Source organism: Eleutherodactylus coqui, chromosome 6 (assembly GCF_035609145.1).
Source record: "Eleutherodactylus coqui strain aEleCoq1 chromosome 6, aEleCoq1.hap1, whole genome shotgun sequence".
Lineage (NCBI taxonomy): Eukaryota > Metazoa > Chordata > Amphibia > Anura > Eleutherodactylidae > Eleutherodactylus > Eleutherodactylus coqui.
The window spans coordinates 57168174-57191256 of record NC_089842.1 but is presented as its reverse complement, the minus strand read 5'-3'; the positions used below and the strand labels follow the sequence as shown (position 1 = coordinate 57191256).

Sequence of the window (23083 nt, the reverse complement as noted above, 5' to 3'; positions counted from 1 at the left end):
CTGCTGTGAGCTTTCAGCTCTGAAGCCTGCAGAATTGTAAATGGATCCATGGACTATAAGGATAGAGTAACACAAGAACTGTGGAATATATGCAATGCATTTATAAAGTTAATCAATTATTTTTAATGCTACATAATTCACAGTAAAACTGTGAATAAAAGTGCCCATATGCTTCAAGTCTCGGCACTTCACACCTCAATGACAAACTGGAAAAAAGTGCGCAATTTACTCTCCACCAGAAGGAAGAAAACTGTCTGAAAGACTCTACAAGAAATTGGCTCTCCTCCAGGACGAAGAAAACCATAAACTGCTGACAAACTGCTTAGGCCTTGTGTTTTCTACTACGAGGGCTCCTTCACATGAACATATTGTTGCATTGTATTACATGGGTGGGTTTTGCGTGCGTAATACGCTGTACCAATCTACATAGGCTCCCATGCTGCCGATCACACATACTGTGCTAAATACGTGTGCAATAAAGATTGCAGCAAGTTCCATCTTGATGCGTACTACATGCACATACACGCCAAGACAGTGCATAGCGATCGGCGGCACGAGTGTATACAATGCCATTGTGTACTTGCTGGGTGCCATGCGACTGCTTGATGCAGATGACACACAACGAATTACACTCGTGTGAAGTCACCCAAGGGTTAAAATGCTACTGCAGATCATCAGTTAGACCTATAGTCTTTAAAAGAAGATCTGTCCTCATCAGAATTGCCCGTTTCAGTAAATAATTCTACAGCAGCTTCTCTTCCAGCTCCGTGTTGTATCATTGCTCTGTTATTCCCCCTAGAAAGTAAAGCATAAAATGACCTTGGGGTTTTACCACTAAGGGGTGTGCCCCAGACTCACACTGTTCAATCAGTGCTGGACCATAGGGACACACCCCTTTGACAAGGAGAGCCGTAACCTATTGTTAATTTATTCATACATTTCTAGAAGGAACAACAGAAAGGGCATAACCGTTTTAGAAGAAAAGATGCTCCAGAATTGTTGTTTAATGGCGAACACAAGCATTTACTAACACACGGGCATCACGGAAGCACACAGGTCCTCTGGGGTATTCCAGAGACCACCACCGATCAGTTTTCACCTATCCAGTGGATGGGTGAAAACTTGAAATAACTTTTAGTCTCCAGAATACCCCTTTCCGACAGCTCTGTGACAATAAAAATGGCTGCAATTACAACTCCCATAGGGATTACCATTACATCCACCCTTTCAAAATAACTAAAAGGTCAGCTCTATTAGCGGTCACACACCCAACTAACCACTGAACAAAATTATTACCATCTTTATTTATAGTAGAGGCGGCCTTTAGGATTTCCAATCATGTTTAGTGGCAGGGCTGCTGGCCTCATCTTCCACAACCGATCTGCGGATATACTTCATATACAGTATATGTGCTGCCGGCCTCATCTTCCACAACCGATCTGCGGATATACTTCATATACAGTATATGTGCTGCCGGCCCATTGCCCTGACTAAGTTTGACACATTTAACGCTATTTTCATTTCCAGTGCTGGCGCTTTTCTCCCGCTCTCATCAGCTTCCTGTAGAAGAACTTATCCACAGGTTGAAAAAGACTTTTGCCTGCGGTGCTTTTGAGATTCCTGCAGTAACTCATAATATATTTACGTGTGGACTCAACTGGAGTTAATGGGAATGCAGCCATCAGCTCAATAGCAACTAAAAAGATCGCTCTCGGATACACAACTTTCCACCAAGTACATCACCAAAAAACTAAAAATTAATGGAATTAGAGTGTAAAATGTTAGACCTTGTAACTCAAAGGACTGCATTGGTCCGGGGCTCGGAGTTGGGTCCTCATTTTTAAAGCTTTAGCTGTAAAACTGAAGGGAGAAAAAAAATGCAATATGCTGAAAGGGATCCCAAGCTCCCACCCCCAAACGCTGACCGCCTGGCTACTGCCATACCATACTGCTACGGCAGAACTGCCAAAATAGTACAGAGCGTGAACTTGGGCTTAAAATACCAGCAAACTGACATGAGTCTAATTTCCCAGTTACAGGTGACAGCCGTGGTCAATAGATTAATTAGCGCTAATAAGCCATTTGAGATCTTTTGTAATCTGAGGTGTATACCCATAAAATGTTCACCCTCCTGTTTAATCCCTTTTTCTACTCATTTGTTGCTCGGTAGAAGGAGATGGTTTCATTCCTGCACTCTTAAATTTAACGGAGCACAACTCATCGGGGAGTCACAAAGCCGTGCAGGTGGTAACTATTGGCTCATCCTTTCCGTAGGAGGCACGGGAAACTAGAAGATCAATTGTAATATGTCAAAGAGGACACCTGGACAGCTGAGGAGCATTTTAAGCTCAGAGAAGTCGCTGTTTATCCAGATGGATTGTGGGAGGTTATATTATTTAGTGAGACAAAGAAAGGGCAATCTAGAGAACTACAGGTGGTAAAACGACAGGTCCTACACTGTATGATCGAGCTACAGAAGCAGTCTAGTGCTCTGCGCAGGTTTCCATCAGGTATGTTTGATGGCAAGAAGCGAACAGTGTGCAATACTACTCTACGTCTTAAAATTAGTAAATGGGGATTGTTGGAAAGTGCCAGTATTTGTTTGAAAATAGATAAAGCATAGTTATCATTTTTGGGGTCAGCCACACTAGATCTGATGTGTCTGGCCATCCTAAGTAGCACAGCATTATAAAGAGCCATAATGCTCCTCAAAAACACTTATTTTCTGGGCAAAAGTTTTAGGCAGGGGTGGAAAAAAAGTTGCAAATATTTTTTTTCAAAAATAGAAGACAACCAATGTCAGTTTAACATTTATCTTCAGTGTAAAGAACAAGGAGTCCTGGAAGTGATGATATGTCCCCCACTGATCTCATCATCATCAAGCCCGTTTGGGATTACTTGACGAGAGAAAAGGATTTGAGCGAGCCGACATCCACAGAAGATCTGTGGTTCTTTCTCCAAGATGTCTGGAACAACCTTCATGCAGAGTGCCTTCAAAAACTGTGTGCAAGTGTATCTAAAAGAATTGATGCTGATTTGAAGGCAAAAGGCGGTCACACCAAAATAATGATTTGATTTAGATTTCTCTTTCGTTCATTCACTTAAGGTACTTTTAAATGGAGTGACAAATTATCGTTAGCAGTTCCAATTCCCACAATCCAGTGAGAACCTGAATAATAAATTGTTCAGTGTAAAAGGGCCTTTAGGTTGCATTCACATTTACTTCAAGTTTCCGTTTTCCTGTTGAGCCAATAGAAAATTGAAAGCCGGGTTCATTCTATGAGTAAGGCCTGGCGAGAGAACTGACCTTCTCTGAGGTAAGCCTATCTGACAGATAGGCTCACCGCGGAGAATCGCGGTAAATCGCAGAACGCCGTGATTTGAGTCCCGGGATCGCAGAATCGCTACGATTCTCCGCTTGAAGACGCTAACGCTGCGCTTTCCATAGCAGCACTATGTAAAGCGTGCACTGCATTACTCACGGCTGGATTATTGCCGCGAGTAATGCAATGTAAAATCATCCGTGGACAGGAGACCTAAAATGAACCTCATTGACTAGAACGATGTCCTTCTAGCTCCCGCCATACCATATGGGCTTTTCCCAAACAAACGCACGCAGAATGCTGCACTATTTCATCTGTAATTTTCAGACGTATCTGTGAAGGAAGCCCCAATGAGGCCTCCAGTGCAGATATAAAGAAGCCTTACTGAAATTGCTGTGTAGTTTAGGCTAAACATACCAGTCTATAAATTAGGCAGTCACATGTCTATAAGACGGGATGAATAATGAGTTACAAACTGCAGTGAAATGGCACAAACAATGTGCGTTTTAACGACGTTTCTGGTGGTGTTGTGTAAAAATGGCAGCCACACACACAAAAAAAAAAAAAAAAAGGGTTTAATGCAATTTCAACGGCACCATCTTAATCTGAATACACCCAAAGGCCTCCCTTACACAGGTGTATGCAGAAACACAGAGTTTTTCAACACTGGCACACGTTTTTCAGCACTGGCACACGTTTTGGGAGCAGAAAAAAAAACAATACTCACCTAGCAGACGCCATCCGGTCCATGCCGCTGTTCTCCGGAGCTCTGTGCAAGCTTCCCGGCATTTGTAATCCCTGACATCTTTTGCTGGTAACGTGGGTTGAAGACAACGCCTCCAGTAAGAGATTGCTCTGATTGGCTGAGCCATTCAATGAATAGCTGTGATTGGCCAGGTGCCTCAGCCAATCAGCGAAATCGCTTGCCGTAGGCGGGGTCTTCAATACCCGTTACCAGAAAGGGATGCTTTGCCGGGGATAAGCTACGGAAAGCAGCGGCAGGGACCCAACGGTGTCTGCTAGGTGACTACTGATTTTTTTTTCCCTCAGGCATTGTAGCTATGGCACGGTACAAAGTTGTGCAGCGTTTTTGGCTGTGCTGAAACCGATGCCCATTCATTTTAATGGGCAACGCAGAGCTGAAAACGGCCAAAGATAGAACATGCATCGCTGTTAAAGCGCAGCATTGGAAACTGAGCTTTGACACTTGTGAGCAGCTCCATTGAAATGAAGGGGAGCATTGTACAGAATTTAGCGCTGTGCTGAAAAAGCAGCGCTAAACGCTGTACAAAAACGCCCTTGTGAGGGAGGACTAAGTAGATTTCAACTGTGCTGTAAGGCTGTAGATCTAAAATTCTGGCATTGCCACAATCCTAGTGAGGGAGAATTCCACAAACTAGCGCAAGGGAAGAGTAGAGACGTAGCAGACGTCCACCAACAGTTCTCATATCTCAGGGACCCAATGGAAAATATAAGCAGCATTGTGCAACGCAATCCAAGTCAATCTGTTCTAGTGGAAGAGTTGGTTTCTAAACTTCCTTAGAAAAATAAGAGCTTTTCAAATGCAAACCTAAATTTCGAGGGAAGAAAAACCAGTTTAGAACCAACATGTCATTTAAAAAGCAAGAAAATCCCACCGCCTTGGCTCCGACAACAAGGCAAATATCAGCAAATCTGTAGGTTGTGAGGAGAAGTGGTGCTGGCGGAGTGACCTGCGTATTGTGCTTGGCAGCAGCTTGTGCTCTGCCGCTCTGTAATTTGTAGTTAAAGCTTGCATGTCACACAGCTGTTTGTGCTCCTTCAGCGAGGCTCTGGCTGCATGCTTTATCTCTGCCCGGCTTCCAACAAGCCTCAGACAGCCGGCCCTTCCTCTCCCACCCCCTGCAGATTTACACCACAAAGCCGGACAGACAGGGTCATTAGAGGTAATAATGCATTGCACATCAAGGTTTCCATCCCTCCTGCAATCATTTAACACTGAGCTTTTTCCAAACCGTGCACAGTCAAAACCGCTGGATTTACCCACTGCCAAAAACGTGCCAGGTTGGGCCTCGCACATTCCTACCAGTACACCTGCACCATGTAACGCAGATGATAATGTAATCAATGCTATTCCACATAAGCGAAATTAACCAAACAGAATGGTCTATTACCCTTGGCATATTCCAGAAAGGAACGTTAATGATACTGTCTGAAAACCTGTAATCAATTTCTTTTCCACGGCAGCTCTATCATTATGCTGTGTTCGATCTGTGTGCCGGCGGGGATTTATTAAATCTCACAATGCAGTGGAGCCTGCGCCAATTGGATCTGGCTCCAACAGTTTTCAGAACACATAACTGGGATTATTATTTTCTAGCAAACTTAAATAAAAAAATAATAAAAAAAACAGCTGTGTGTAAAAGAGGGGGGGAAACAGCAGACAGCTGGAATTATGTATTCTGGAGCCTAGTACATCTATATGTGCCATAATGATGTGTGAACTCGATTTATCACACTTTGTATTGGGTTTCCTTTTGATTGTACTTAATGGGTTAATTCAGGAATCCTGAGCTAAGTATATAAAAAAAAAAAAGAAGAATGCCATTTCTTGAACACTATCACTTCAGAGCAGTCCATGGAGGATTCACCTTTAGAGATGTTAACTACTGACATTGGATTTATCTCCCATTCCTCATGAAACTAGAGACCTTTTCACAAATCTGACTCAAGTCAGTTGTGTCACGTCCAATGTCAAGGTCTCACAAGTTTTTTTTTCTACATAAGTGATCATTAAAAGATATTACTACCTAAAGGCTGTCCGCTTTGTTAGCAGTGCTCCTTATGTTAAGCTGCTCATAGGGTGTCCCACTGCTGCAATCTTCAGAGAAATAGGGTGACCGGTACGAGGGAAAGCCTGGAAGTTCTTAGTCTGACCCCCTTCCTGAAACGTATGCAAAAGTTTGTCATTGTTGCTATGAAAAGTATTCTTAAAAGCAGCAAGGTAGAGAAAAAGGTGGAATTCTCCAGCTTTGAACTGTGAGGAATCGTGTTCATGCAAAAAAAAAAAGAAAAGAAAAACACACCAGAAGAAACTGATGAGTGCATGATGGAAGCATTGGGTGACCGGTGCCCATCATACTCATAATGACGTATCAACTTTGAGGGGTTCCTTCATCACTGTGTCAACACCTGAAATTGTTGGCTGTGATCATGACATTGTTTTGGAAGATGGGCGAATGAACTGAAAACAATAGCCAAGACGTTGCAGATATCCAAGGAGAGTGGTTGGAGTATAACATTAACAATTGGACAGGCACAAATGGGTGCAAAATGTTTCAACGCTAATCACAAGCACACGAGTGGGTACTTCCAAGGTGATTTTGAAGCATTTTGAAGAATCCAGTGCTAATTTTTTGCAATGATGGTGACTGTTCATTAAACTTTATTAAACCCCTATGATCCTGCGACCAAACAGTCACAGTGGCAGCACTGTAAATCACGCGGACTAAGAATTTCAAGAGATAGAATGGTAGAGTTGTAAGGGACCTCCAGGGTCATCGGGCCCAACCCCCTGCTCAGTGCAGGATTCACTAAATCATCCCAGATATTTGTCCAGCCTTTGTTTGTACACTTCCATTGAAGGATAACTCACCACCTCCCGTGGTAACCTGTTCCACTCCTTCATCACCTTCACTGTCAAAAGTTTTTTCTAATATCTAATCTGTCTCCTCCCTTTCAGTTTCATCCCATTGCTTCTAGTCTTTCCCTGTGCAGATGAGAATAGGGCTGATCCCTCTGCACTGTGACAGCCCTTCAGATATTTGTAGACCGCTATTTAGGCCCAATGTCCACGTGCGGATCTCAATTATAAAATACGCGTGCCTCCAGCGTTGGAGATCCGCAGCTTTAAAACCCCATAGGGATGCATAAGCCTTTGCAGGGCAATTTAAAGCAAGAGAATGTGATTTTTTTTCCCCGGCATGCAGATAGCACGCACGGGAAGAAATTGCAGCATGCTCCATTTTGTCTGCAGATCCTGCGGAATGGCTTCCATTGAAGTCAATAGAAGCCATCATATCCGCAGGATAGCCACAGCTGTCATTGTGGCTGTGCTGCAGATCCGCAAGAAAGCAGGACATTCAGAAATAAAAAAAAATGTGCTGCGTATGCATCCAGCACATCGCTGGCCTATCCGGACGCATCCGCTGTGCTGACGAAAGAAGATCTATCCGGCGCATAGGAGATCCGTGCTGGAGCCGGAGAGGTAAGAAAACCTGTTGCCCAATGTCCGCAGGCACAGCTGGATTCCGCTGTGGGATTCAGCTGTGGAATCCGTGTGTGCAAGTGGACATTGGGCTTAAGTCTCCTCTCAGCCCTCTTTTTTGCAGAGTTCAGTAGGAAAGGTCATGGCCAACATTTTGTGGGATAGTTTGTTAATAAAATACCCATGCTATCCTTCAGAAGCGAACAAAGGAACTGTATGCAGAGAACAAACCACCTGCTGTTATCTGCATACAGGTCCTGGAGGCTAATTTACATGCAAATGAAGGTAATAAGCATTAGTGCCTATTAGCAGCTTATGCAAAATGATCGCTTAAACTGTCATAGTCCCCATCTTTTGAACGAATTTTGAGCGATCTTTGCATGTAAATGAGCCTTTAGGCTATTACCCATTTCCAAACAAAAAAAAACTTGAAGGAATGCAAATTTTTGACTGAATCACAGGTGATAACAGCAACACAACAATTTCTTGGTGACCAAACATCTGAGTTCTTGGTAAAATCAATGGGCTGTCCATGTGTAAAGGCCCATTTACACGGCCTGATGAAGATCGCTCAAAGGACAGTTTGAGTGACGGATTTTGCATAAACTTTTAAGTAGCTACTCAGCTACCCAAGAGCAATTAAGCGTGCAAATGCAACCTTCACTGAACAAGGGCTCTTATCTGCATTCAGATCTTATGTTCTTCATGGGGAAACAATGCTATCAGCACTCCCGTGGAGAACTGCTGATAAGGCTGAAGGACGACTTTTAGTTTGGCCTGAACTTAAGATTCAGCTAGCAGTGCACAAAATGTGCACAATGGGCGCACATTTAGACGCTACGATTATCGCAAAATCGATCACCTTTCAGCGATCATTGCTCCGTGTAAATGGGCCTTAAGAAATAAATGTGTAGTCCTCCAAAGTAGGTCTATGTAGCCTCTCTGCACTCTGGCTGTATTTAGATGGGGAGATTGAGGTGCAGTCAGAACAGTCAATGGTTTTATGTACAGTTCACGATTGTACCACAAGTGCATCACAGGAGAACACAACAAAACTACATGCGGTTATTTTGGGGTGGTTTTTGCTTTGACCACACCTCAACCTCCCCATCTGACTACATCCTAATAAATGAAGGGCTCAAGAACCAAAGTCCACTTTCTGCATATTTAAAAAGAACCTGTCATTTTGTAGATTAATTTTATAAAATATGCTGGTAAATGGTAGATAAATGAAAAAGTGATCTTAGTCCATTCCAGAGCCGTGCAAAGAAAACACAGTTATTGGAAGAAGGATGCAAACAGCACATGGTCAAAAGTGAGGATGTATTTTTACAACCATTGTACCTGCGCCAATGTCCTTTTTGCATTCAAGAAACAAGGGAATAGAAAATGATATATGTGGCCCCACATTCTGCGCATACAGAGGACCCTATACTTTGTCAGAACTCACAAAAAACATAACATTCCAAAGATGTTGGAACATTGAATATTCTGCATTCTTCTCCCATTACATGTGGACCAATACATCGATTTGCAGGCTCTACGACGGTTTGTGCCAATGAAATACCATGAGTACTATGACAATCTGCCACAATCGGACACTATTGTGGCAAACATAAAAACCTTTTCTTTATATTCTAGAACTTTTAGCAATGTCCAAGGCAGTGTTAAAAATTCTATTTCATTGTATACTTTAGGCTTGATGAGTTCTAAATCTTTCACATCAAAACGATGCATTTTTAGTAAAAGGGGACTTTGATCATTCTCTCCCCGACTCCTTCAAATCATCTTGAATATGGACCTCCTCTATTAACATTTAACTCCTTCAAAAGGTAGTTAAAAAATGGGTTTTCTAAAAATCAGACAATCCTTTTAATGAAAATTCATCACTGGAAAAGCAAGTTCTCCTGCGCCGCAGCCGCAGTCTCTGCACATGTGGCTCCAGATACGCAAAACGCTGACATCCTCTGTATAGCATGTGTATAGTACAGGAACTAGTCACATCCCAATGGACATCCATGAGAAAGAGCAGTTGGACTAGGATTCTCTAATATTTTTTCCAGTACTGTTTTCCTAAACCGCAGGTCCCCAACCTTTTATACCTTGTGAGCCACATTGCACTTTGAGTGATTAGTCAGGAGCCACATCCAACGCAAAGATAGAGAGAAATTTTTAGGCTAGGGCTTCATGGCATTTTTGGGTGCAAAACTTGTCATGAGGCCAAAGACGGCCCTGCTACACCGTAACCTAATGAAATCATGTTGTGACCATCATGTTGCTGCAACCGCAAAAAATCTAAACCAGATGACCGCATTCACTTACTTAGCAGGACTATAGGCCAATCTGGCCACACGACACGTCGCACTGAAATCCACCATGTAGACCTAGTGTATATGTAGAGAAAGGATTGTGTCTAGTAGTATGCCATCCGAATTGGCCCAGTTTGTTGGTTAGGATAGGTCTGCAATAACGTCAACTGCCGGTGTATAGAGGTAACAACTCGGGACTCCCATGGCGAGTCACACAGCAAGGAGTCACTAGCCCATGTGCTTCCCAAGCCACTGCTTGAGGACCACTGTCCTAAACCATAATCTATTTGGGAGGAAATGCCCCAAGTAAATTGCTAAAATGTTCAAAGGGTTCAGTGATGGGCCCTTTTTTGTAACAAGTGTCACTGTACTTGTTGGGAAGATCTTTCATTGAAGTCAACCCACAAATATATTCTCAGTAGCATCTTACTAAGTGCATTGGTTACCCGGCTCTGATGTAGATCAATATGTAATGAGCACCGGGCCTACAAGAAATCCTATAATGCCTATTTTGCATTTTAATATAGAGCTATTTAAATGATCAACCAATGTCTCCCTTACCTGATTTGGTAAAAATCAATGCAACTCCCCTCCTATAGCACCGCGCCATCTGTGATTTATTAGCCTCCTACAGATTCCTTTTGAAAACACATTTAAGAGATCATTTGTAAGCAGACTTGCAGCGGTTGTTGCATGACATTTACATTTCTAACCAGGAGAAGTCAGTACTACAAAGTTAATCACACTAATTAATTCCGGATAGATAGCACAAGACAAGATGCAGAAAGGGTTCGCCTCTTCACAGCAAACAGCAGAGCTCTGTAGAGTCTAGTACAGGGACAGGCAAGCATTAATAATAGAGATAAATCACATTATCCATGACAGACGGGATGAAGCGTGATGGGTGACATTGTCTGGTGACGATCTCAGCGTTTAGTAGCATCGATGCTGTCTGCACATGTTGGAAGCTTCATGGAGCTGTAGTACAACACAGTAAGGACATTGGTGGCTTCTTATAGCCATACACAATGCAATCACAGGAATGAAAGGAGGACATAGAATTACATATACTGTGCAAATTGGGGCTCGAAAAATAAGGATCAGGCGACTGGGAAGTGGGTGTATGGGGGTAGGGGTGTGTGTGTGTGTGTGGGGGGGGGGGGGGGGGGGCGCAAATGCTGTGTATTTTGGGGCAGATTTACATCATAATCCATGTGCGTTAGTCGGATTTTAATGCCATTTGTGTGTGTATTTGTTGCGGTTTTATCTGTGCATTTGAAAAATCCAGAGCCTAAACGGACATACTATGGACCAATTACTACTGTGGAGTATTTACCGCACTACATATAAAGCATTTTGGTTTATAGCACATTTTCATACTACACCATGCTCTGGGTATGGAGTTTTTTTCTGGCATTTTCCGCATGTACTAAAAGATATTAAATAAATGCCACTTTAAAAAGGTAAAAACAAGAACTGAATGTTTCATTTAAAAGATAAAAATGTTGTTTTAAAACTTTACATTCAGTTTAAAACGACAATTAATAAAACTGTGAAGGAATCCTTACCATGAAACAAACCAGATAAGGGTCTGCTGTTTTTCCAGAAACCGCGCCACATCTGTCCATGGACTGTGCCTGGTATTGCAGTTCAGCTCTACTCACTTGAATAAGAATGAGCCACAATACTAGACCATGTACAGACGCAGCACCATTTAGGGGAGACCCTATTTAACTACTCCTGGACAATGCCCTCCCTATAAGCATTATGGACAGTTCCCTAATAACTACAGGGTGACCCAAAAGGTAGAGTAGTTTTACACAAGTACTTCTTGCTTAGTGTAAACAGGCAGTCGTTAATTGCTGGACAACTGCCTGTTCACAGTAAATGGTGGCGGGCAGCAGGAAGAGATCTCTGGCCCGCCCCACTTCTATTCAGTGAACGACTATCTGGCATTTAAAAGGGGCTGTGCCATAATTACAAGTTATCCCCCATCCACAGGATAAGAGAGGACATGCTGATTGGTGGGGGTCTCACCACTGAGACCCCCACTGATCCTGAGAACAGGGTCCCGTCTCCCTCCTCCTCCCCCAGCGAGGAGGAGACTGAATGTAGCGCTGGTTGCAGGAGTACACTGTTCTGCAGCGAGACCCCCACGATCACCAAGCTATACCCTGTGGATATGGGATAACTTGTGATCTTGGTACAACCCCTATAAGTGTCTTCCTGTACATTTCCCTACACATGGAGATTGTCCTGTTTGTAAAGCAGGGGGGCACAGAGACATTAGCTTTTACAAAAATGCCATTCAGACAACACAAAGGCGCCTGAATTTCGCTGTCTGCAGCAGTGGAAATGTTATTTAATTTAGCCCGAATTCCCCTCGGCCCTGCAGCCTTATTACAGCCGCCCCTCCTACTCCAATAACAACATTATATGAGGGAATTATCATACAACTGCATAATATAGCATTTATAACCACTTCAAACCGTTTCGTCAATCACAGAAAATTCTATATTTATATATATTGTCTCGCTATACTTCAGCACAATAGAAGAAACATGGCAAAAATATAGTGAAAAAGGAAACGGGTGCATTATAAACCATCTCCGGCACAAGAGCGGCACAGCGAGAACCAAGTAGATTGTGAGAAACTGACATCATTGCTTTTGCTTTATTAGAAATGATTAAGAATATGATACAATGCACTGCCTAATGCTTCATTGTTGCCACCAAAAAGGGACAAAAAGAATATTAACATAAGAAAACATCAGGCGCTTTACAAACACAATACACAGTGACAGAAATATTAGATTGTGGTATTTTCTGTCTTTAGCAGATAAAACCTGCAAAACAATGTCATCTGTATGTCTCCTGTGTGCGTCATGTTCTCTGTGAGAGCTCAATCCACATGGCCATAATTACATCAGCCGAGGAGAACGCACGTGCTTGATTCTTATTTTTTTTTATTTATTTATTTATTTTTTTTAAGTGTTAAGGGAGTAAAAAGGTTTAAAAAATGCCAACAAACCAGATTATGGAAAATACGAATACAGGAAACGCACAAGCACTTTGACCGTCTTGCAAGAGGCATAAAGCCTGCTGCATTTCCAGCCTTTTTGTATAGAGGAGCAGATCTGATAATGGGAAGAAAAGTACCATTATGACCCAGATTCAAAGGCTGGCTGGAGCATGGAAGGCACAAGGCAAATTAACAGCTCTTGGTAGTCAGAGCCCTGTAAGCGGCTGTCTCCGGTGGTGCTGCATCAGTGCACAGCACACGCTCCAGAGGAAGTTTGGGGAGCAGATGGTGACATCACTTCAGCTTATGCAGGGTATGAGCAGCTGCTTCCAGCACATCAAGTATGCACAAGGAGAGCAGCTCCTATACACTTTACTACACGGACTGTACCAAAGGTAAAAAAAAGGGAAGCAGGATTTTTTTTTTTAGTATTTCAATGATGTTTATTAAATTTTAAAACAAGAGTATAATAAATGAGATAGTCCTCTTTCAAGTTAGGATATATAAACATAGCATCATGTAGCATACAGGGGCAATTGTACAGTAGTCAACGACTAAACTGAAATCTAGAAAAGTAAAAAAAAAGAGAAAGCCTATTGCAAAAATATAGATAGAGTAATTACCGGGTTTGTAAAAGTGGCCTGTATGTTCAGTGTTCCACACATTTGCCATCTCGCCTTAAAGGCTCATCCTGAAGATAGGGTCATATAGTCCATCGGCTACATGGTAAGTGCCAGACGACTAAGCCTCCCCCATATATGATGGAATTTGGGAAGAACAGTCCTCGTAACTCAGACAATAGCCATAAACACTGCTTATTGCTGGAGTAAAGCACTACCAGCGAATGTGCAGCCTAGTGAAATAAAAGAGGAGCCATGCTGTAAATCTGCGCGGCATACGATAAAACGGCAATGAATTGATACTAATAAGATTGTATTCACACAGGTGAGTGCGATGTAGGTCAGGGAAAAACTGACTTGTTTTGGCTAGAACAACGCGTGATATGCAAAAGATTTTACATCTGCTTTTCATGCATGTGAAAAAAAAACAAAAACCCAAAAACATGCGGTTTTTAGAAATCATGCGTTTTATAAACCACATTCAGTTTTTGAAAACAAATGCTTTTTTGGTGCGGTTTAAAAAAAACCAGCAAGTGTGAATGCAGCCTTCGAAGTCTCCTCCTACATTACACCTCCTAGCAATTATTACATAAATAGACAATGGAAGTTACCATCCCCCTTGTCTAAGGAACGTGTTCCTACACAGGCAGTATCCAGTGGAGAAGACTGTAAGGACCCCCCAACAGGCAGCACCCAGTCACCAACTGATCTATACATTTCCAGGAGGAACACAAGAGTTCCAAGAATAGGCGCCCAAACTGTTGTTTGATGGGGAATGCACTTATTTACTAAAAACAGACAAGTCCACTTTAAAATAGGAGCTGTCTGCATACAGAAACCCTTCGTCATGAATAAAACATGGATGAACCTTGCACAGATTATTCTTCTATTCTTTACACTCAAAACTCATTTGATGCAAGCAAGACTAATTGGCCAAGAGCATACAAAAGGCAACACGGGAAGGAGCATCATGTAGAGGATACAGTCACAAAAAGAAAGTGGTCTGGCAACGTAATTGACATTTTTCTGGTGGGAAACAAATGAGTGGTCAAAAAAGGGATACCTAAAGCTAAAGCCTTCCTCATCTACTTTTGCATAGTCTATTGTCTGCATTCAATTCTATATAAAATACATACACGCACAATATATATATATATATATATATATATATATATAAATGATTTAAAGAGATATGAAATATATGTATATTTAATTTTCCCTTTTAAAAAAAAAAAACCTAGGAGGGGTACTAAAAGAGGTGAGAATTATTTAACATGGATCAAACAAACTTTGCGGCACACACATGGGGGGGGGGGGGGGCAAGGTTATCCAGCTCTGCTGTGAAATAATCTTCACTAATGTCGAGGTGTAAAATAAATATGCAGGGATCAGGTTTTACACTTTAAGAGCTTTCCATTCCATCTCCTTCAACACAAGAGGTGACCACTGACCACAGGAAGAAGCGGCATAAAACTTAATCTACTGGAGAATGCACTAAGAATCTCTAGATCAAAATAATAACCTTAATCAGATGAATGCATGCTGCTTCATTACCCAAGCCTACCGTCCCACTGGGCACATAGACAAGAATTACTGCCCTACAGATGCTGAAGAGAATGCCATAAACATGCCCAGCAACACACCTTTATAGCCACATCACATAATGCCTCTAAGCTGGGGGGCAGCATTAAGAGGGCACTAAATCAGAGGCTGCACACAGCCCTCTGTCTCCAGCTGCCGACAGGTATTCATGTTGTTTTGCAGACAGCCCTAATGCACGGTGCAAAACCAATACTGACAACAAAAGAGTCGGCCTTTATTGCCGTTAATATCCCTGAGCAATTATGGGAACTCAGCAGGAAATTCTGCGCAGAATGGAAACCTTCACATTGTAATTCACGATTTCTCCACTGCTTCTGCAGTAAGTCCCAATGTACCTGCTAATGTGCACAACAGTACAATACAGGCAAAGGCATTATTACAGCAGACATGAATAACACAAGGCTGCACTGAAAGCTGGCAACAAACACAAGAAGAGGAACCAGGTGTGCAAGGCAATCTAAATACATGAAGGAGGATTTTATGGAAATGACGGAGGGGTGATGCATAATCAGGACCCCTGCCCTTAAAGAGGCTGGAGTAGTGATTTTTTTTTTCTAAAAGTAGGAAATGGTATAAAATAAAAGCTATTCTTGTGCGATAAATCCCCCGCCACTTCAGGCTTCTCTGCTGGGCTTTGTTTACATGGCTGCAGCGGTGATGAGCGCAAATACCCATTGCAGAGAACTGCTGGGCTGAGCAGTTTTGTGCTGCTGCATCCAATAAAGGTGTACAGAAACCTCACCGCTGCAGCCATGATTACAGAGAACAAAAAGCAGCAGAGGCCGCTGCTGCAGGGGATCAATCACTTCCTACATTTAGAAACAAAAAACTTCACACCACCTTTAGGAGTCATTCACATGGGCAATGTTAACACCAGAGTTCTGTCAAAGTTTGAAACGGACAGAGCTAGGACCCTTTAAAGTCAGTCATGTGCATTTTTTTTTTTCACCACCCAATGGGAAAGGGGGGTTGGGGAGGGTAAAACATCAGGGCACCTTAGGGACGTCCCTACGTACTCCTATAGGCGCTCTGGGGTCAGATACCTAGACAACGTAGCCAGGGCGTGCCTCCAAAAGCTATGGGTGACAAGCATTCCCTCCCTCTATCGTGTTGTGGTTTCACACAGACTCGCAGAAGTTACCAAAACATGGCACTACTGGATTGAGTTCCTCAACTCTCAAGAATATAGAGATCTCGATTGTCAATGTCTCCCATGATCCACTTCTCAGAGTCCCATGCCCTACTCCCTCCAAAAATTGGAGATGAGGTGTCTGAGGTGCCTCCCCACCCCTCCCTTTTATTTCTCTCCTCTCCTCTATGTTCTTCCCCTGCATCTCCCACTTTTCCTCTTCCCTCAGTGGTTCCCTTCCCTCCTCCCTCACCATCTCTAGCCAACCCAATCTACCTTGGTCCTGGTGAGCCAGCAGATTCCTAATAGAAAGGAACTCCCAAACTTATCAATCCTGTTGGATAATGGCAGGTTCTCCATCCAGGCTACACCTGTCGCCGGAGATAGACATAAGCTTTTGGAAATATGTATACCTGTAAATCACTGCTGTATTTGGCAATGTTGTACATGAATTACATTTGAAAATTCAAATAAAGGATAAAAAATTTCTCTTTATGCACCCATTGACTTTAGTTTTACATTACATTAATTGGATAGTTTTCTGGGTTATTTTGTGAAGTGCATGAAACATGGAGGACCCTCTGATGTCACTCACACGTTAAAAACCCACAAAAGCTAAGCAAAAACCAATGTAGAACACACTCTCAGTGAAATCAGTTTTTAGCATGCACCTGTCATGTACCGTATATGCGGGTATATATTTTCCTTTTTACTATACCGATACACTAAGGCATTCTAACTACACACAGTTTGCAGAGCGTATAGAGCCACATCTGCACTGCCATAAACAGGAACCACCACCATATACACCAAAAGTACACAGAATCATAAAACACTGAGAAAAATTATGTCTGACAATTTTTCACACTGGTAGAAAAGACTGAAGAGCACTCATTTCAGGTTGTATCAGCCAAATCATCCAAGAGTCTATGACAAGCTTAGGCATTAAGTCTTGTAAAACATTGTGGCTGCAATAGCTCTGCGATGGGATTTGTACACGTGCTGCTTCTATTGACTCATTCACAATGGCTTAATGGCTGCATGATGTCTACTGGTGATAATACGACTAATGGAATTACAACATGTGCAAAACAGGATGGGCCACTGAGTCATGAACTCAGCCATGATTAATGGGAGCAGAGAAACATTACATGCAGATTTTCTGTGCTGTGGACGATTTTAAGCAGATGTCCATTTATATGAAATGGCTCCCAAACAATCCGCTGTCTTATTGAAGGATTTTAACCTACTAAAACTTGAATGCACACTAAAAAATTGAGTGCCGCCTGTGAACTCACCAGTTTGAAGTCTTGAATGCTACATATGAAGTATGGAGTGTTAGGCCTTCGGCTCTCAATATACACGCAATCTGGAGGGGGAAAAAACATAGGACAGATTGTTACAAACAATAGCACATTAACCACTTTGAACATATGGAAATGAAAGCCATGGAAACCTTTGTGCATTACGAATCAATATACACATATCTTATCAAGTCCCTGCTGAAACAAATTATGCACCTGTTTTTTTGCATTGAGTTTTCCTTATCATGCATTTATAAAGCCTTATACTTTATTTGTGGGCTCTCCTAAATTCAAGTTTCTGGCTCAGGGGTGTTCCTAGCACTGATCAGCTGGTCTCTCTCATGAGCCTGCACAGGCTCAGCTCCAACTTCCCTCTCCTCTTTCAGAGGCTGTGTAGAATAACCCCGCCCATTCAATACTACACAGCTATCTCATCCTCTTGAGTAGCTGCTGGTCCATTCCAAGTCACTGCTGATTAGAGCAAACTCACCTGGAGCAAATTCAAGCCCTCTGTAATAGTAACTTTTTTTTGCTCTCTGTCCTCCTGGTCTCCTTCACCAATTCCCCCCACCCTCCCCCCTTTGCCAATCACCACCACACACCTCTAACAGCTCAAAGGAAAGACAGTGAATGCATATTCACAACAAACTAGAGGAGGAGGTGTCAATTTACTCTGACAGATCTGAATATTTCAGATCTCTAGTCTGCAGTGCCTTGGAAAACAATACATGCATGCACACAGAAATTTTTTAATGAAAACCAATTACAAAAAAAGTCTTCATTTCCAAAAACACACTGATAAAAAGAGAAAAAGGAAACTATTAAGATCCAGCAAAGCCCTCTGGAACTATAACTATCCACCTTTTGTGGTGAGAGGATGCTTTTCTTGAGTTTAGTTGCTGATGGTCACATCAGTTTAGAATTATATTCGATAAAGTTAAACAGTTGTCTGCAAAACAAGAATCTTAAACATTTTATAGCCACTGACATCATACTTGTTCTCGATTTTTAAAATTCCATTTCTCAAATTATCAGCATGTCCTGCCAAGTCCAGAACAATTTCAGCATCTGACACCAAAATTCATGATGTAAGCACTGGGCAGACACAGAAAACTCCAAGGACATGGTTAATAAGACAAGTTAAGGTCCTCTATAGTATCTTACGTAAATTCACCAGAGGATGAAAACCTGTAAAGCCCTAAAAGAATTCATAGGGAAGCATTTTTCACAATTTATCCCAGTCCTCAGTCAGCTAAACTGTTTGGATCCAGAACGATGGAAATTATCTACACGATACACTGCAGCAAACCCTCAGAACAAGAGAGAGGTAGGTGTGCTGATACTGTGATTTAGGATTGCCTAAACTGGATCCATTGTAGCAAGCCCTTAAATGGAATGTAGGACCTATATTTTTAAAGGGAATAAAGCCAGATAGATTGGTAAATGGGAAAGGTATCACTGTTTTTATTTCAGAATGTAAATTATTTCTATTCTATTGTCTGTACATGACTATGGGAGCAGCCATCCAGCCTGAGTTGCAGTGAACTGCATTTACAGATGCCTTACAGCAGCCTCATGGACCATTTACACAAAAGACTGCAAGGAAGAGTGTTGTGGGCATGCTCTGCGGTATGTGCAGCGAGGGGGAGGAGGTAAGCTGTGATAATCACCAATTGTGAATGCTGGAACTTGTGTTATCTACATGTGTAGCCAAGTTTAACTTGACTCTTAATACTAAGATAACTTTCTGGGCCACAGTTTACTTGTCCTGTCAAAGAGTTTATGTTCTGTTAATATCAAAATAGCTTTTCAAAAGTTTAGGGTACTTTTACAGGGGACTGTCGGGTGCCAGAGATTATTCCTCAGTGAGTGGAGGTGGTGCGCTTCTGAGAGCTCTTCAGACCGCCCGCCTCCATTCACAGTAAACAGGCAGTCCTTCATAGATAGACTACCTGTTTACATGGACTGAGAAGTCAGTTGGATTTTTAAGCGAGATGAACTGAGCAACTCCAACAAGTGATTGATTCTTGTTCACTTTAACAGTTGAGTCCGGTGCGGTTTGATTCCGTCCAGAGACAGAACCGGTCCAGCTGCGGGGATTCACCTTTGTTGCTCCCCGAATGGAGCAGGAAAGCGGAATCCCCAACCCAGACGTGAAAGCACCCTAGCATTTATACAATTGTGCTTTATTTACATAAGACTGAACCACTGCTCTGAAATTGGACCACTTTTCCATGAAGAAAAACCCATTTTAAGTTTACACAAAATAGACATAAATAAAAAGGTAAGGACAAAGAAAGATACATTTACACGAGCCTACAAATATCACTCCATAATGATTGCTCCTCGTATAAATAAAGTCCCTTGCTATGACCTGCCATAAGCGCATTATGATAATGCTTCTTTAATGCCTCGCTCTACCACACCATTACATGGAATATCATTACGAATCACAGGTCAGAGGCCGACAAGCAGCCCGCTTTTTATTTAAGCTACATACACAATGCATCAGGGGAGATGAGAAGTACAACGTAATGGGGGGAGGGGGAGGGGGTCAGACAGGGCAATGTCTGTTCAATGCATTAAAACAGCATATGGTGGTGGGTTATGGGCATGTTATTGAAGAGGGTTTCCAAGTCTCTGAAGGTGCCCCATGCACATTAGTGGAAAGGTGGACAAAACCTGCTGCCCCCGACTTCGGATATTGGGAGAAAGATCCATATACCATTTCTGCGTATAGTAAATAAATCCCTAATGCACTGCAATCTTCACTTCAACCGCTAAGCCTAATAGGCTGATATGTTACATTTACTATGGCAGCTTTGTGGAACACTGACATAATAGACAGGGGGGACCACTGACTTCTAAGGAGCATAAACAAACATGTGGGCACCCTCTACGTCTAGAGGGAAGAAGGTTTCTACATGGAGTTAGAAGGGTGATCTTTACTGTAAGAGCAGTGAGATTATGGAACTCTCTGCCTAAGGACGTGGTGATGGCAAAAGATAAAAGAATTTAAGGGGGGGCCTGGACGCATTGAGTGTACTATTACATGTGATAATCGCTGACTACTTCACAAGGTTTGCTGATCCAGGGATTATTCTGATTGCCAGATTGGAGTTACAAAGGAATTTTTTTCCCAAAATGGGCAAAATTCGCTTCTCTCTCATTGGAGTTTTTTTGCCTTCCTCTGGATCAACATTGGGGAGGGCAAATAGGCTGAACTTAATGGACATATTATGTTTTCGGTCTAAGATGCTATGTGCAGAAATCACTGTGCAGGGAGGGGGAGGAGGTGAGCTGTAACCACAGCATGCCCTATTGGCTTTGTGCCACTTGTAATCACAACTTTGTTGCAGTTCTCCCCCAAACTGAATTCAATAGGGAAAACTGATAAGAGGGTGAAACACTTGCATCCATAACAAAACCACACAGCAAAAATACATTAAAATAGTTTTAAATAGTAAAAAACAGAAATCTAATCGCTTTTTTGAAACCCCCTTACAGCTCACATATAAATCATGAGGAAGGGGGGGGGGGGGGGGGAATCATTCTGAACATAGTAAAGAATACTTGTAAAGCATTTTGCTTCGAACCCCATACTGATGCAGCGAGGCCATCGAGTAAATCTCGCACATCCCGCACAATTTACTTAAGCGCACTGCTGCCAATGTCCTTGTCACTGTTAAGGCAGTTACTCAAGTAGTGACAGCTCTTCATAAAGTCTTGGGGAGAATACAATGTTTTCCAATACTGCTGCTTATTTCATAAAAAAGAGCCATAAAGCAAACAGATTGAAATCACTGCGAGGAGTCAGAAGGCGTCTGAATTCATAATTTTATCTCCCAGCCATCAAAGACTTGTCTGAGGCTGACAAGTAAAATGGAAAGCCTTGCTCATTGTGACCTGGCTTTGTGTAATTCATTTACAAGATAAAATAAGTGAAAATATCCATCAGCGCACCTCACATTCTGCAAATGACAAGTCGCCTTTCAGCTGCCAAGAGCACACAGCGTGTAACAGCACGTCTCCTGTGTGAACGACGACTTACGGGACTGCAGCTACATTTGATTAGGCAAACCCCTTAAACAAAAGCACATCCCTTTAGCGGCTTCCCAGAAGAAGATGTAATGGACCGGGAGGAGATGCCAGAGCTATGAACGGTTTCAGGAACTTGCAGAAAGTCTTAGGACTTATTCACACGGGTGTATGCTATTGCAGTCCGTACGGGGTCAGCAAGAGATATGGCCAGGATATACACCCATATGAGTGAGCCCTTAGGGTATGTTCACACGGCAATGCTTTCTTATGGAAGAAACTGCCGCGTATTTGCAATGGAACTCGCAGCTGAAATCCAAGGCTGACCCTTTGATGCCAAGGATTAACCACGTTCAATGCAGCCACCCCATGCAGATTGTGTGTCAATAAGTGATATTTGAAATGTGAGCGGAATGAAATCTGTACCACAGATTCCCATAAGAAGCCATGAGATGCAGAAACCAGTCAGATTTCACCATGTGAACGTACCCAAAGACCCCATTCATACAATGTAAAATCCACAGCAGAACTCTGAGGCTCATATATACTCAATTGTAGACCGGAGCCCTTCATATCCTTTCCAAGTTGTTCTGCAGCAGTGTATATAATATTGAAAGCCTTCTATGAATGGTGAATATTAAATGCCACCTAAGAGTTCCTTGACCTGTACAAACTTACTCCCTCTGTGATCACAGCATTTTTTCGTGACTTCTAATATACAGAAGTAATACTATCCCACATATTAATAATGGTGGTCTGTCCCATTGGTATAGCAGCATTGCAAATCATTGGTCCTTTCAACCATTGCTGGAATATTCTGAAATATCTGCAGACTAGATCTTGCGTTAAAACGATATCTGAACGTGCAGGCCAGTTATTCAACAAAACGTACAGTCAGTTTGGCAAAATGCTTGACGCAAGTCTTGTCCGGCATCTACGCAGCGAGGGCACGTAAAGCTTCTATGTGGTGGATGGCAGAGGCATCGATCCAGAATAATGTCAGCATCAAACAACTCCATCTGTGGCCTCATTATCTGCAGGGCACCCTGGATCAAACGCCTGGGGGCATTCTACAATTCACAACCCCTCAAAAAAGAGGTCATACAGCTAAATGAATACATTGAAAGGTGACATGGAAGGCCAAGAAAAACACATATAGTAAAACTTTAAAGTAATGTCCTTTATCCTAAGAAAAAAAAATTCTCAATACCTTCTGTAAAGCAGCAATTAGAAAGGCTATTATCTGTACCCTGACTTTGCCGGGGCCCCTTTTCCTTCCCGGCTCCTGTGATCACTTGTCACACTGCTTGAGAACTCTATACTGCATTAATTCCTCCGAACAAAGCTACAGCCATGGCTCTTTTCTGTTTCATCTCAGCTCTGTAACTAAACAGAAATGAGCTCTGGCTACAGTATTGTTCTGAGGAAATTGATGACACAGAATGCCCAGACACCATGAAAATGGAGAGCATGAGTCGAAAGGAGAATAT

At 42.4% G+C, this 23083-nt stretch overlaps 1 protein-coding gene across 5 annotated transcripts in view; it reads right to left on the bottom strand.

Moving 5' to 3' along the window:
* The window catches only part of RERE (arginine-glutamic acid dipeptide repeats), a 338755-nt gene that overhangs the window by 144244 nt on the left and 171428 nt on the right, over positions 1–23083 (bottom strand). For all 5 annotated transcript variants that reach the window (XM_066606873.1, XM_066606875.1, XM_066606872.1 and 2 more), the window contains one exon: positions 17550–17620. In XM_066606873.1, coding sequence (XP_066462970.1) covers positions 17550–17620 — 71 coding nt within the window. The remainder of the gene's footprint in view (positions 1–17549; positions 17621–23083) is intronic.